Source organism: Sorghum bicolor, chromosome 8 (assembly GCF_000003195.3).
Source record: "Sorghum bicolor cultivar BTx623 chromosome 8, Sorghum_bicolor_NCBIv3, whole genome shotgun sequence".
Lineage (NCBI taxonomy): Eukaryota > Viridiplantae > Streptophyta > Magnoliopsida > Poales > Poaceae > Sorghum > Sorghum bicolor.
In genome coordinates, this window is record NC_012877.2 from 56812517 (window position 1) to 56829156 (window position 16640).

The following is a 16640-nucleotide window of genomic DNA, read 5'->3' on the forward strand; positions in this document are numbered from 1 at the left end:
CGTACAAACATTAGCTAGTAATAATTTATTTATAGCAACTCATGAGCTCTTTTTTTAATTTTCTTTGTGCATCATTTCAGGTTTAGGCTCTTGTGTTTTTTCACAAGAAGGTGAGCACAGAAAAGCTGAACAGAAATGCTCGTCACTGAACTGTCAGCAACAATATGTCACCTGCACTAGTCAACACCGCGCGCCCTCCCAAGTCCCAATCTGCATCTCTCCAAAATTTCTTATTTGGCAATTTAAGTGCCAACCATTAGGCAACAATGTCTTTCTTTGTGCACCATTTTAGCACTGCATAGCTTAGCTCTATTTTCTTCAGGTTTGAGCAGCGGCTTGCCATGTTCTCCCTAGCTTCTTTGCAACTGCTTTGTGTTTGTATTGATTTATTTATCCTTTTTCTGACCTACTAGCTCTTTTGAGTGCTTGGTAATTTTATAGCAGCAGCAACAGAAGCATCAGCTGTCCAAGAATGGTTCAGGACATCAGGTAATGTTTCTCTCTGCAATTTTTTTGTTTACCAGCAGCAGTTGAGTGGACCAAAATTGATGTGTTTATGTGATCATTCCTTGCTCTTAGCCAAGATTTAATCATTTTTATTCACTAGCTAGCTGCTGTAACTCAGCCTGTAGTTTTTTTAGTTTAGTTAGTGTTCTGAATTTCATGATACAGTGATGTACCTTTAATTTAAGCAATCATGACTTGCATGTATTATGCATCTATAATAGCAATGATACAATAATAATTTGAAATAGCAAAGAGTAGGTCAGGTACTACGTACTATGTAAATATAGCAGCTCAAAGTACAAATTTTTTCTTTCAATGATCCACAAATTTGTTTCTAATGAATACACTAAATTGCCTAGTAAGAATAGGCAAAAGAAAAATACAACCATTTCCTTAGACAATTTAAGTGTCGTTTGTTGGCAATTTAAGTGTCACTTTGTTTGGCAATAATGTGCTTCTAAATAGGCAATTTAGCCTTTTGTTGCAAATCTAGAGATAACTCATTAAGATGATTTCCTTGCATGGAAAGCAAATTAAATGCGTGCAAGATATCCTTTTTTTAACATGCAGGATGTAGACCATGTACAAAGGAGCAAGATGCAGGATATGCATAGTAGAGAAGCTGTGCAAATTTGTGCTTTCCTAGGGATTAGATGTGTCGTGTTGTTCTCTAGGAGCGGCAAATGCAAATGTGTTCTCTTCTGTGATGGGATGACCAATCAAACATAGGAGAAAGCTTACTGCATGTGCCTATCTTTTTTTTTTTCTGAAATATACATGTATAGTACCTAAAAGCATATGTTTTGGGCCTGATTTGCCTTTTTTTCCATAATAACTGTGGTCTGGGCCTGTGCAAGTCGCTCGGACGGCGGGAAAAAGTTTCTTCCGCCAGCAACAAACCAACAAGGCAAGGTGATGATTAGGCCTTTTTTACTTGCAAAAAAGATTTGCAAAATGTGAACAGTACCAATTTTATTTGTATTTGACAAATATTATCCAGTCATAGGCTAACTAGCTAGGCTCAAAAAAATTGTTTCGTAAATTACATGCAAACTATGTAATTAGTTATCTTTTGTACATATATTTAATGCTTCATGCATGTGCCGCAAGATTCGATGTGAGGGAAAATCTGAAAAATTTTGTAAATTCATTTGGAACTAAACAAGCCTAATTTACACTAAAAAAGAATACAATAATTGCCCTTTACACTAAAAAGGCCGTGCAATAGGCTATATACGGTACGGCCGTAATTTAGCTGCTTCTAGTCGTACTAATTTATAATGTCCTAAATATCGACACTCTTTTCTTAAAAAATGAGTAAAGTTTCAAATAAGTTAATTTAGGATAACTCTAAATTTATTTATCCCAAAAACGAGGGAGTAAATACGAGTGATAGTAGAGATAAGCAACTTCAATGAATCCACATAAATTTCTAAATATACTCAGTACTTGCTTTCTACCTGTAAAAAAAGTCGTTATAGATAAGATTTGGGTCAAACATTGAAAATATAAATCATGAATAATTTTTAAGTTGTTGAGTTTGAAAATATGAAAACTATATAAATAGATTTGTCTTAATAAAAATATACATATACCAATTTTTGATAAATATTTTTTATAGAAACAAGAAGTTAAAATTAGGTTTGGAGACCGTGTTGTTGTCTAAAAAACGACTTTCTTATATGTATGGAGTGGGTACTATTTTAATTAACATTACTGCCCATAGCTTTGGTTGATGGACTAGTGGAGTACATTAAAGAACTACGTTTTTTTATTTAAGACTGTTTACATACTCATTGTACACAGATGGACACATAGTGATATATACGACATGGAATACATGATATGACGACGCATGCATGGATGACGCGGTGGTAGACAGGGAAATAAGTGTGTCACTGTCATCTCCCTCTCGCATTTCTTGAATTTCTGGTGACACACGAAGGAAATGAATTGCCACGAGATCTAGCTATACTCGCGTACTCACGAGATACAGCACGAATTGGGATCTTCCTCAGCAGAACAAACAACATACTGCGGCGGCGGGTACGGATGCACTACCCAGGACTGCCGCCGCCTTTTGTTGTCCACAACGTCTTGGGCCTTTTTCACGAGGTCAGCGAAGGTCATCACCTCCTTCGTCTCCATCTCCTGGCCGATCTCCTCGGCTTTTTGGTCGAACTGAGTGGCCAAATTAGGATCTTGTCTGATCAGTATGTCGTGTACGGTTGCACAAAGGGATGACAACGCCTCCTGCTCTTCGACGTTGTCTTCTAGGTACAGGTACCAGGGGGGTGGCCTGGGTTCTGCTGTCGGCCTACAGCCAAGCACTTCCCTCAGCACCTGCATGCAACACCGATTCGGCATACTTAATTTGCACGGCACATGTTGACAACACGGTAGATTAATTACTAGTAGTTGACAATGATTACAAACCGGCAGAATCACGTCATCGATCATTGCTTTCTTCAGCTTTTGGAAACGACTGTCTTCATTCGTGGTGTAATGACTACACAGATGGTTCAGGATATCTGCCGCACTCTTTCTGTACTCGCTGTTCTTGTCTAGAACAACTTGAGTGAGTCCACTAACAATGCGACCATCCTCTGCTCCCAGGATCGTGGCACTATTCTCATTTATACGGGACATCTTTGCCAGCGATTCACCAGCTGCCAATTTTTTCACGGAACTCTTGCCATTGCCGCCGTCGAGGAAAATGGCTATCAGCGACAAGATGAGTCTATTCTTGACTTCATCGAGTCTCTTCTTGATTTCCTCGCCCGCAGCCAAAGATGTTTCCTTCGATGTTATTTGCGTTAGAACCATTATGACTGATTTCTGCAGCTCCTCTTGCACTTTGCATTTTGGACATTTTAGCATACTCTCCAGGGTGCTGATGGCATTAGGGCTCTCTAAGATATCACGTGGTAGCTGAACATTGTTGGATCTTTTGATGACAGAGGTGAACCGCTTTATCACTTCCATCCCGGGCACTGCTATGTTTGAGCACCATCTATCATGCTTACTATCATGGAGTTCTCCGCCATCAGAATCTACAAGCATCTTGATGATCTTCAAGGCGAGACCATTCGCGTTGCTCATCAGCCTTAAGTTTTCCTCGTCATCGGTGAGTTTCTTAAGGATATCTATGATTGTTTCTTTGTGTCGATGGTGAGATATCGATGCTTCAAGACTCTCGAGGAACGATGATATGCATTGGATACCGTACGGGATCTTGTTCAGACGGATCTCACTGGCAAAATGCGCCACTATCCTCATGGCACGCGACCTAATCTCTTCACTGTCAGACTGGCCCTTCGAATCTAGCATCTGAACGAATTTCTTGATGGCACTAGATGACGCCGACCCAATCATGTTGTTCATCAGCATACGCTGACTCTCTACCACAGACTGATCCGGCTCCCTGCTGAACCAGACTATTAGCGTGTCGATAATCCTTGCCCCCGAAAGATAGTTGTCTGGAGAATTGGAGAGCATCAGGCCCGCAGCGTATGTGACGAGGTTCCTGCCTCTGGCAAACGATGGGTCCTTCTCGCATCCGACCCTGATCTCGCGCAGATAGTCTGAAATCGATCCGCGTGCCTTGTCGTCCTTGTCTAACCGGTATGCTTGGGCCACTAGCTTCAACAGCCGTTGCTCCTCCAAAGAAGATATGGCCCTGTAATAGAAGAGCACGCCCTGGACGAGAGCCAACGAGTACAGTACCACTAGCGCTGGCTTCAGGTTTGCCTTGCTGCTGTCTCCTGCCATGTCGCCATAGTCCTGTTGCAGTAGACGCCACAGCGAGATCCCTGGGGAAATAAACAGCCCAAACATGTACAGCGCGAACAGCGGGCACAGCACAGTGGTGAACACCAGCACTCGGATAAGACCCCTTGCACTCCATTTTCGGAAGGGATTATGTGGCAAAGCAATGGAGAGTGCAGCCTCCCACAAGCGCTTGAACGAGTAGCCAATGTAGCTTATATTTCCGTTCAGAAAAACGTCAAATACCCTGTTTAAGAATATGGGAGCTTATGAGTGAGGTCCAAATCTAAAAGAGCCTTTTCTTCAAATATTAGTTTACTATACAAACACATGATTGTTGAGATGTGTCCATATGTGTTGTGATGATGAGAGATTGTCAAAGGTCATCAGGCTTAACTATGCTGTGAGTGTGGTGTTGTGCAATATGTCTCTTGGTGTGATGGGTGCAGCGTGCAAGTCAAGCGAATTCATGCCGATGGACCGGCAGTGTAGGATGGACATGGAGGCTTGGACTGAGGTGCCAAAGTGCCGAGACGGGTCGTGGACAAGCAAGTGTACAAGAGGAGACAACATAGTAGACAGTGTTGACCAAGTTAAGCGGGATCATGAGGACTTAGTGATTCAATGGTTGATGAAAAGTTGTGACATGAGTCGAGATCATGGAGGAGTTGTGGCGAATACATGACTCCAGCTTGGTTTGGTGGCTTTGGCCTCAAAACCACGTACTAATGGACGGTTTTGCTAGGTTTGGGCCTACCTCGGATGAAGTTCGAGGCGGCACACATGGTGTCATTGGGAAGCTTGTGTTAGGACTAAACATTCTCTTGAAGGGCTCATGGTCATCGGATACTTGAACCATTTTGCCTCCGGGTTATGTGGTTTGGCCAAAATATCTAAGGGCAAGCTTGGACATGTGTAATAGCTCTATAAGTAAGAGAAGGCTAGGGTGCCCCAAGGCCAGCCATCTCTAGTTGAGTCTTAGTTTTCCTGTCTCGAGGTTCTCCTATATGTCGTAGTCTTAGCCAGAGTTTGAGAATTTGAGTACCTCTGTTTGTGAGAAAAAGGATAGATCATAAGTTTAACACTTCAACCCAGACATTTTCTTATTGTCATGTGGAAAGTTGTCCTCATCTGCTAAAAGGGGTGCTATTCTCAATCAAAGCAAGAAAACTGGGACATATAAATGCAAAATAGGTATCGGAAATTGACTCACCAGATGGAACAAAAGTAGCTATAAAGCAGTGAGAAGTTGCATGAAATCCAACAAAATCGTGAAAATTGTCTCACCTTGTCTGAACGAGAGTAATCACCGTGAGACACCAAAAGTCCTTCTTGGCTAGCATGGTGACGAATCCACCGAGCAGGACGACTGTGGACCACGTAAGGACCAGGAAACCTGTCCCCGTCACAGCCATCGACAGGTAGCCTATGAACACCGCATAGTCGTTGATGAACATAACTTCTGGCCATTTCTCATCAATGTGCCCAAGGCTTTGGGGCTGGGAGTTCTGCTCTTGCTCCAGTCCGCTGGCCATTCTTCCTCTCTAAACAGTTGAGCCGTTTAAAGAGATACAAACAAACTTGGTTAGTCAACTTGATTATAAAAGATTATCGACTTCACATCAATTTATATTAACTGCATGTCTGCATGTAATAGTTAAGTATAAAACATTGTCTGCAGTGGACTTCACAATTATAAATGAATCGGTATTTACAAAAGCTAGGTGCTCCTAGTAACAAAAAAATATCAGAGATTTACTTGTATGGTCCTAGAAAAATGTCTCTTCCTTGTATGACCTCTTTTCTTTTGAACTTCCTTTTATGACCCTCTCAAATGAACTTTCATTCCTTCTATGGCTTTTCGTCCGCTTTCAGCACTTAACGGTGTTAAGTGGAGGGTAAAAAGACCATAATGCCCATGGTGTAAAAAAATTCACAAAGTTTGGTTTATTTCTTATATATTTTGAGTAACAGTAAACAAATAAATTGACAATTTAGACATTATAACAATACATATTTGGATCATAATAAATTTAGACAGCATCACAATATAGTACAATATGTGCTCAAAAATTTCATTTATACAAGAAACAAACCAAATTTTATGAAAAAAATTCATGCCAGGGGTTTTATGGTCTTTTTACCCTCCACTTAACACCTTTAAGTGCTGAAAACGGATGGAAGGCCATAGAAGGAATGGCAATTTGTTTTGAGAGCCATAAAACAAAGTTCAAAAAAAAGATGTCATACAAGGAAGAGGCATTTTTTTGAGGACCACACAAGTAAATCTCTCTTTTATGTTCATGTGTATGCATGTAATGTTTTATGTTTTTTATGTTCACATGTTGTCGAGTGATGTCTTGTGATGTTTGTTTATGTTCACGTGGTATGCTTGTAATTAATGTTCTATGATATATTTTGCGATGTTTGTATAATATACGTGCGATGTTCTCGTAATACACATGTGATGTTATATACTTTTTCCATGTTCAAAAGTATACATGTGATGTCTATGATGTTTTATATGATGTTCACGTAATATATATGTGATGTTCTATAATATTTTTAGCGATGTTCTATGGTATATTTATTGTTGTTCTCTTAGTAGTCTACTTTAGAATGTTTGAAAACCATTCATGTGATTCTTTTTATTTTTTCTCTATTACATTTTTTATGCTTTGTTCTAGATTTTATTATTTATTTATTTACATTGTGTACTTATTTATTTATTTTGATTCCATATTATCATGAACCTAAAACTGGAATATGGTTCTTCTAAACTGAGAATATTTTTCTTTTGAAAACGGAACAATGTTTTGTCAACCAGGCACTACGGGAAATATCCACTTTGCCGAATGTGGTATGCTTTGCCGAGTGCCAAATATCGAGCACTCGGCAAAGACCAAATTTGTCGAGTGTCGTTCCTGGCAAAATACGGCACTAGACAAAGACAGTCTTTGCCGAGTGCCCGACTCTCGGTAAATTCAGGCACTCGGCAAAGATTGGAAGGGAGTTGACAGGACCTAGCGCCGTTGGTTTTGCCGAGTGTCAGACGTTTGGCACTCAGCAAAACTTTTTTTTGTTTTTTCCCATCAAATTTCTTTTAAAGCTTTACTGCACTAACACAAACAACATGTTCAAATTTGGAACATTTTCATTGCCTTTTGGTATATTTCTTTAGTTTATTTTGTTTCGTTGAATATTTCTGAAAAATGTGAGTTTGAATTAGAGGTGCACCGAATAATAATTTCATTCTTTCAAAAAATGTATCCTTGTTTCTTAGTGTAAATTTAGGCTAAATCAAGGAACCGTCTCAAAGTTTCGAACAACGTGCTCATGGGGCAAGGGCGCCAATTTGCACGCGAGTACTTTTTTAATTATAAAATGCGAACAAATTCCAAAAATCATGAAACTTATCAAGTTGTCATCATATCGTGTGCGTATGTTGTGGTAAAAAATTTTAAAGTTTCTAACACATTGTCACGTAGGATGCTCACAACCCAGGATATCCCCACATGTGGTATCTTATAAGTACTTGTAATTTAACGGTGCTTATTGGTTTACTCTTTGAAATTGCAAGCACTCGACAAAATGTTGGGCGGAAGGCAGGCCTGTTGGGCGGTCTACTCCCTCTACAAGAGGGAGCACTCACTTGAGGAGGAGCCCTTGCCGAAGCCAGCGACGAGGAGTCCGAGGAGCGGCCGCCACCATGGCCATCCGAGGATGAGGGTGCAGCCGGCTCCTACCCCGTCGGTGGACAAGGACGACCAGGCAGTTGTCCTCCACACAGGAGTGGGTGGCACTTCCCCTGACTCGTCGGACCACAAGGAGGCGGCGATAGCGATAGTAGGGAGTTCCACTTCCACAACCTCTGGCTCTACCTCATCGGGAGTCTACTTGCGCGGGCCCTCGTAGCTCCCGGCGTGGCCGATCACACCTCACCGACGCCTATGATTCGCCACGGACGACAAGTATTATTTCACTACTATTTCATATGACATGTTGAAAATCGAACTGGAGACTAGCAGTTCTTCTTATGACTCTTGCAGCAACTGGGAAGTTGTGTCCCGAGTGGGCCGGCACATCAATGGCATCCAGGGCATTCTGATTCGGCAGCACTACCCTGGCATGGTCACCTATGCTGGGGTGACTTCGCCTCCCTTGACATGGGACCACTTCTATGCCACGGAGGGTAACGAGTTCGGCACTGTTGCGGCATGGATTAAGGCCGAGTTCTGGGTGAGCCTTCATCGCACTAAATTGATCAATACTACGGATTCATTGGTCGTTCTTGAAATAATGAAACGATACATGATGTTTGCATACAGGACTTCTTCAGGTGCAACGAAGGGTTTAAGGACCGGGTGGTGCAAGTGTAGGACAAGGTCTACAGGTCCCGACTCTCGGACCTGTACCACGAGATGCGGCTCCACTGCATCATAAACTACAACGCTGACATCCTTGGTCAGGTGGTGAGGAAGCCCGATGCTAGGACCATGACACTCACTAGGGAGTAGTACCTCTCGGTAAGTACGAAACATTAATACTGACTCCTTCCAAGGTAGGCTTCATTTCATCTTCTCACATATATCAATAACTTGATGGCATGCAGCAATGTCCTGATTGGTGCGCCAGGCACCTCCTCTGCTAGGAGGCCATTGTGGATAGGTGGCTCTCGGAGGAGTGGGCGGAGAAGCACAACATCCGTCGAGACTACCGCCTGCAGATGGGTGGGGCGGCACACCACCAAGGCAACAAGAGCCTCGACGCGTATGCCCAGACAAGGGTAATCATCTTGGTGTTTTCATCTTTATTTTTTTATTCTAACGCTCCATTCTCATTACATGTAATCATATTTGTGTTTTCCTCACAGTCCTAGGTGCACCAAGGCTAGGAATGCAACGAGTTCATGGCGTATGCCCTGGCACATAAGGGCAAGGCGACAAACTCGGACGTCACCCACAACACGATGAATGGGCCCGAGGCGTACACCAACGCGAGCGTCCACAGTGAGCTTAGTGAGTACACCTCAGCGGCTCACGAGTGCCATGGGGAGGACTTCGATCCGTCCACCAAGCCCCTGTACACCGACCTCCTCTGGGAGGAAGCAGCACGGGTGATACTACATGGCGGACAACATAGTTGACTCTGCCTCTATTCCCAACCTCGCCAAGATTCGACCAAGGAGCATGAGCTCCTCCCTCCCCATACGCCCTCAGCAATAGAGCTCACAGCACGTGATGGCGGAACTCTAGGTTAGTACTGTTTTATTCGTCGTTCATTGCTTTTACATATCTACCTTGCCTTTGCATTGTTTAAACATTATGGGTGAAATGTTGCAGGCCAACGTGCGGAGGTTGGAGGCCCAACAGGTGGCCCAGGCAGCAGCCCATCGACTGGAGATGGAGGCTATACAAACCCAGAGGGCAGCCGAGGAGCAGAGGATGCAGGACATGTTTAGCTTCATGAAGAGCCTTCATGCCTTGCTAGGTATGGTCGTGCCCGAGTCGCTTCTCGCTCCAGTTGTGGCTCCTACTCCTCCTATAGGGACGCCGGTGAGTATGTATGGTGGTTTATTACTTTAGCTTGTGTGGCGCTCCTTCAAATACTCATGAATTCGCTTCTCCTTTGTGCAGCCATAGTCGGCGGGTTCAAACTCGACTCCTCATGGTGGCCCTTCTCCACAGTTCGGGTGGCCAAGTGGCCCTCCTCCACTGCACAGAGAACGACCTGATACTTCACGCTCCAGGTGGGGAGGATGGCAGCAGGTACCGTTCATTTGTCTCTTTTCATGTTCCTTGGTCTTGTATTGGACTTAGACTTGAGACAAATGATTATGTATGTGATGGATTTTCGACACTATATGTGATGACTTGTGATGAATTATGGACAATATATGTGTATGTGATGGATTATGGATGATGGATGTGTATAGGATGGATTATGGATGTGTATGTGATATATCCTGTGCTGTTTGTGATGATATATATGTGATTTGTTAGTTTGTGTCGCTAGAAAGGAAAAAAACAAAAAATATGCTAACTTTGTCGAGTGTGACACTCAGCAAAGAGCCCTCTATCAAGTACCATAACTATGGCACTCGGAAAAGCTGGGAGCATAGAACCTACTTTCCAGCTTTGCCGAGTGCTAGGAACCTGACACTCGGCAAAAAATAAAAATTGTTCTTTGCCAAGTGCGAAACCTTAGCACTTGGCAAAGAGTTTTAAAAAGAAATAAAAAATATTTATTTGCCGAGTGCAAAACACTAGCACTCAGCAAAAAGTTATTTAAAAAATAAAAAAATGTTTTTTCGCCGAGTGCAAAGCACTAGCACTCGCACACATCGGACACTCAGAAAAGAGGTCATCAGAGTTGATGGCATTTTTTTTGCCGAGTGCTGACGTGGCACTCGGCAAAGGCTTTGTCGAGTGACCGATAAGTGTCTCTCGGTAAAGAAACATTTGCCGTCAGGTTCTTTGCCGAATGCAATAGGGGCTTTGCCGAGTGCCCCAAGCACTCGTCAAAGCAGCGGGATCCAATAGTGTGGAACATCATCTATGCTCAATATAATGTTCTATCTTCATGAAATAAATGTTTGTTAATAAAAATTTATCTAAATATGTCCATATGAGATCTTGTTTTAAAGATTTATTACAAGAAACATAATGATGTAATCAGAATTTAATTTAGATACTTGGTTTAGGAGTTACAACTTTGTTTAGTTTACAAACCATTCATTATATGTGATGTCAACAATTATCTTTTTTTGTCTGTTGGTGCACATGGCCCACCATGGCTTTTATGCTCGCGCGTGCTAGCTCCTGTTGTGTTAAGACTGCGAAAATTTTAGAAATTTTAGGCGCGCTACTGGCCAACCAGACCACGAAAATTTCGACAGGAAATCTGCCGGCGCAAGAACCCGTCCGAGCGCGCGGACCCTAAGCAGCCCCGCCGGCGCACCCGCCCCCGCTGCACCCGCCTCCACCACCGGCCGGCGCTCTCGAGAGCACTCTAATGCTGCCACGGTGCCACCCCGGTCCCCGTGCGTGCTTTAGACCCCATGCTCTAGCACTCCACACCGTGACGGCCCGAGAAAGAATATAGAAGATCCTACAGCCAAGTCCATGTTGGAGCTCTTCCAAACAGTTTTGTGTGAGCCAACGGTGGAGCTGCTTTAAGTTTCCAAAAATTTCATAAAATTTTTCAAGATTTTTATCACATCAGATCTTTTAAGCTTAATTAGTCTATAATTAGACAATAATAATGAAATACAAACAAAATACCAGAGTAGGCAGACCCAAAATTTTTCACCAATTAGGCCTATATTTCAGGTGCCTAGCTTTTAGGATAATTCCAGGCAACACTCTTTCCACCAACTAGTATAAATTAATTGTTACTTGTTATTTATCTTTATGTCATAACATATTAAATTTGTATCCGTATATGCCTATAGAAACCTATATCTATCTATTATCTATAAAGAGGGAAAATTTCAGTCTGCCAATATCTTTCTTCCGTTGCCCAAACCTCCATCCGTGCCCTGTACGGGTTCCGTTGCGGGTCCGGTTAACGCAGATGAGAGAGAAAAGGAAAATAAAATGTTTTCTAGGGTTCCTAATGCAAACTCTTTTATTACTGTCGCCTGAAGGATCGCTACGTTTCCGAAAGAATGGCTAGCCTCTGCCGTCCGCTTGTAGAAAAGAAAAAGAAAATAGAATTTTGTTTCAAGGTTCCCAATACAAAATCTCCTCCTATTAGTTTAATTCGGTTGAAATTAATAAATATATAATAATTCATAGAAAAATCTAAAAATTACAAAACAAATTTTGTTCAGCTCCACATATGTAGATCCATGTAGTAAACAAAAAATAGATGCAAAATGTCTGTCCTATTAATTTGTTTTTCTTTTATTCTTTAATTCAGCTGAAAATTGGTAAATGCGTAAAAATTCATAGAAAAATCTAAAAATTACAAAACAAATTTTGTTCAGCTCCTCATATGTAGATCCATATAGTCTATACCTAATAATAAACTGTGAAAATTTCAGTCCACCATATCTTTATATGTTCACTAGGCCTTTCATCAGTGTCCGTATAAATATATATTTATATGACTATATAGGACTATGTTTCTCTTTTTCGGATCTGGTTTCTTATTATTTTTAACTTATTTTTTGTTTATGGCACAAAAACTCTTGGTCCCATAGGGTTAGCGGGAAAAAAAGAAAGTTATGGACTGAATCTAACTCGGAAGCCTAACACGAGTTTAAACCAATTTTAAACCGAAACAAACGAATAGTTAGACTCAACTAAAATCCAAAACAGAGCTTAACCAAAATTATCTTTATTCTTATAGAAAAAGATATAGTCACTTCAAAGAAAAAAATCAGGGACACCACTGGGGAAGGGGGAGCGACTCTTTTAGACCCAAGGTACACAACACCTATGAGCCGGAGAGAAAAAATAAAGTAAAGACGAAAACAAAAATAAAGATCGAATCTAAACTAAGGTAATCATGCTGAACTCGGACAGAACACTGGTGATTGGCAAAAAAAAAGTAAAGACAAAAAAAAGATCCAATCTAAACTCAGGCAATCATGGTGAACTCGGACAGAACACTGGTGATTGGCCGCACAAAAAAAAATTGGGTGCCACAAATTTTGGCTTTCTATTATTAAGTAGGAATAGATTACGAATCTAGAGTTCAGTTCCTGATCCAATATGTTTTGGAATCAAACTCTATATCATACTAGACAAAAGCTATTCTAACTTGTCATAGTATGGGCTATATATATAAGTCTGGATAGAAGAAACTCTTCATTATCCGGTAGCTAAAGAGAGACGGGCCAAAAAAAAAGATGGCGAAAAAAAACTTGAAATTTTGCTTCTTTACTTGAAATTTTGCTTCTTTATTATTAGGTATAGATATAAGAAGAAGGAACTACAGATTAGGACTTTGATTTTTTTACCTCCGATTGACATCTAACTAAATAAAGAAAACGGAGCAAAATAAAAAACGCAATTCTTATCCTTTTCTATTTACCTATTAAGAGTTCTTTTTAGAATACTTAGATGTGAGCAATCTATTTATATTAAGACTCCTACTCCATATTAGTTTAGACGCAAGTTATTCTAAGTTGTATGAGCACGAGTTATATATATAAGTCTAGATAAAAGAAACTGTCCATCTTTCTGTAGTTAGAGGAAGATAAAAAAAATAGATGGACGAAAAAAGAGCATAAATTTTTGCCTATGTATTATTAGATATAGATTATATATCTCTACAACTAAAATTTATAGAGAGGACCCATCTACCACATTCATGGTGAAGCCACAACTCCCATTTTTGCTATATCATGATAGGCTATCCTATCAACTCAGACCCACTCACCCATGCATGCAAAATTGTTTAGCGAATTAAAAAAGTCATAACTCTTAAATCGAAGATCTAAATTAAATTTGATTGCACCATTAAATTTCTTATAACAAATCCTTTAAAACAAGATCACACATGGATATATTTAAATAAAATTTTATTAATAAATATTTATCTCTACAACTAAAAATTATGGAGAGGACATGTCCACAACTCACATTTCTTTGGTGGTCTTTTTTACTGCGCGCTATCCCATCAACCTAGGCCCCACTCAATTATGCATGCAAAATTGTTTTAGCGAATTAAAAAAAGCCATAACTCATAAACCAAAGATATAAATTAAATTGCGACTGCACCATTAAATTTCTTATAACAAATTCTTTAAAACAAGATCACACATGGATATATTTAGATAAAATTTTATTAATGAATATTTATCTTATAAAGATAAAATATTTTCTTTTATTAAATAGAGACAATATTCTAGGTTCAACAGACAATGTTCTGTCATTGTAAAAAATGTTATCGATTTAGAAGAATAGTACTTTGGTTTTAGATTTATGAAACTGATATTACAATATACATAAAAATACATAAATACATGACATAGATAAAAATAATAATAAAATCTAGAGTAAAAAGCATAAGAAACAATAAAAACATAAAATGGAGAAAAATTTCAAATAATGTCAAAGGGTTACTTTTCAAATATCGTAACTATATTTATAGAACATTAACATTACTAAATACATCGTATACTAAATACATCGTAGAACATCATTAAATATATTATAGAACATCACATCTATTATAGATTATATGTATACTAAGTGAACACCATAAGAAACATCATAAAACATCACATGTATACTACGTAAACATGACATAACACAACATAGAGCACTAAACATATATTACATAAATATCACATATATATAGCAAGTAAAAATAAAAAATAAAATTACTAAGAAGAAAAATATAAAAACAAACATGATTAACAAATGATAAAAAGTGCATAGAGCAAATAAAATAAATGAATAATTTAAATAAGGATAAAAAGAAGATTAAAAGGAAATAAAATATAAAATAAGAATAAAAAACATAGAAAACCTGAAAAGAAAAAAGGAAAAACAAATAAAAGCAAGGAAGAACAATAAAAATAAAACCAAAAGGAAAAAAAGAAAATAAAAGGTAAAATTAAAACAAGAAAAGAATGAGGAAAGGACAAAAAATAAAATAAAATCGAAAAACGAAAACTGAAAAGAAATGAAAAAAGAAGAATATAAACAAAAATAAAATAAAATAACAATGAAGAAACATAGAGTATGTGGATTTTAAAACCCGTAACAACGTACGGGCATTAACCTAGTAATTAGATAATAGAGATATAAATATAGATTTGATAGTTTTTTTTCTCCCGTTGCAACGCACGGGCATTTTTGCTAGTAATCATAAATTGTTAATTATCTTTGTACCAAGACAAATCATATTTTGTCCGGTTTTATGGTTTTGTGCAATGAGTTTCTTTATATTCTCGGTATCAAAAATTCCAGATTGCGTCTACAGATATTATAATAAACAGAATCTACAATTTTAGTATAAAATATATACAATAACCATCATCTGAAAGAAAACTAAAATTCATGTATCTAAATTTTAGCAAGTCCTATATATTTTCAGACGTAAAGCTCCCCAAAAAAAACAGGTGTATGTAGTTGGTCCAAAGTGTGAGCGAAGGAAATCCGACAGAACTTGCATCCACGTTCGAGTGAGATGGAGGGGGGTGAGGTTAAGAAAAAAAAAAAATCTAGCACACGATCGATCGAGCACGCAGAGGCACGAGGGGTTCCGCTGCTCGTGTATGAAGGGGCGTACTGTGCAAGAAATTAAATGGATGATGGGTCCATTAGTTGGCTCACCACGAGAAGAGATCGTCCCCGCGCGGGTGATTTCTTGCTGCAGTGACCGGCCGGCCAGCAGCAGCCGAGCCGACGCCGCCTCCCGGGCTCCCGGCACAGATCTGCACAAGGAATGCACGCACGGGTTCAGCGAGACGAGGAACGCGATGACCGCGCAAGTATAACGAGAACGGGGGGATACAGCGTGCTCACCGGCGGTGAGCTCAGTTTCCCAGCTTGCAGGCAGATGGCGGCGAGGTCAGCTTCTCCCAGATTGCAGAGATGCATATAGGCTTGGGGAATGGCCACACATGGTGCTAGGCCTTGTTTAGTTCCGAAAAGTGAAAAGTTTTCGGTACTGTAGCACTTTCGTTTCTTTATGACAAATATTATCCAATCATGGATTAACTAGGATCAAAAGATTCGTCTTGTGATTTACAGCTAAACTGTGTAATTAGTTTTTGTTTTTGTCTATATTTAATGTTTCATGCATGTGCCACAAGATTCGATGTGACGAGAAATCTTGAAAACTTTTTGATTTTCAGGGTGAACTAAACAAGGCCCTAGTGGTACGCAGGAGCAATGATTGCTGCTCAACGATCGACGCTGGCCTTGTTTATTTTTTAAAAAGTTTTGCGAAAAATTTTAGATTTTTCGTAGCATCGAATTTTACGATACATACATAAAATATTAAATATAAATAAAAATAAAAACTAATTATACAATTTATTTATAATTTATTAGACGAATATTTTAAATTTAATTAGTTTATAATTAAATAATATTTATCAAATACAAACGAAAATAGTACGGCATTCAAAATCTTAAAATTTTGACAACGCCACACTGTCTGCCGCACTGTGCGAGCAGTGGGCATTCCCAAGGTTACAGTACTAATCAAAGACTGACCGTCCTTTCTGGCGCTCCCTCGATCGTCATCTTGTGACGCTGGCCCAGGTGAGGAATGCAGCTTTGGCCCCATCACGAGAAAAAGTAGATACCTCTGTCCCCCACTAGTTTTGGCCGGCCTCTATACCAGCCTATGAATTTTTTTTTTGCCCTTAGCACGTGGCGAGGCGCAAAATAACGGTC

The 16640-nt window shown here is 39.7% G+C and overlaps 1 protein-coding gene across 3 annotated transcripts; it reads right to left on the reverse strand.

Annotated features, from left to right (window-relative positions):
* LOC8074247 lies at positions 2257-15863 on the reverse strand. 3 transcript variants are annotated; one of them, XM_021466238.1, is made up of 6 exons: positions 15762-15863; positions 15570-15670; positions 13869-13910; positions 5563-5819; positions 2944-4522; positions 2257-2850 (listed from the first exon to the last, which is right to left on the reverse strand). In XM_021466238.1, the coding sequence occupies exons 4-6, from the start codon at positions 5808-5810 to the stop codon at positions 2491-2493; spliced, it is 2187 nt and encodes a 728-aa protein (XP_021321913.1). In that variant the 5' UTR covers positions 5811-5819; positions 13869-13910; positions 15570-15670; positions 15762-15863; the 3' UTR covers positions 2257-2490. The 3 variants fall into 3 exon arrangements, with proteins under 3 accessions (XP_021321913.1, XP_021321912.1, XP_002443405.1); XM_021466237.1 differs by lacking the exon at positions 13869-13910; XM_002443360.2 differs by lacking the exons at positions 13869-13910; positions 15570-15670; positions 15762-15863 and adding an exon at positions 6035-6143.

Coding starts and splice junctions, on each gene's coding strand:
- LOC8074247 (XM_021466237.1), bottom strand. CDS start 5,810: ATGGCCAGCGGACTGGAGCAAGAGCAGAACTCCCAGCCCCAAAGCCTT. Junction 4,523..5,562: donor ATTACTCTCGTTCAGACAAG/GTGAGACAATTT, acceptor ATTCTTAAACAG/GGTATTTGACGTTTTTCTGA. Junction 2,851..2,943: donor TCGATGACGTGATTCTGCCG/GTTTGTAATCAT, acceptor TGTTGCATGCAG/GTGCTGAGGGAAGTGCTTGG.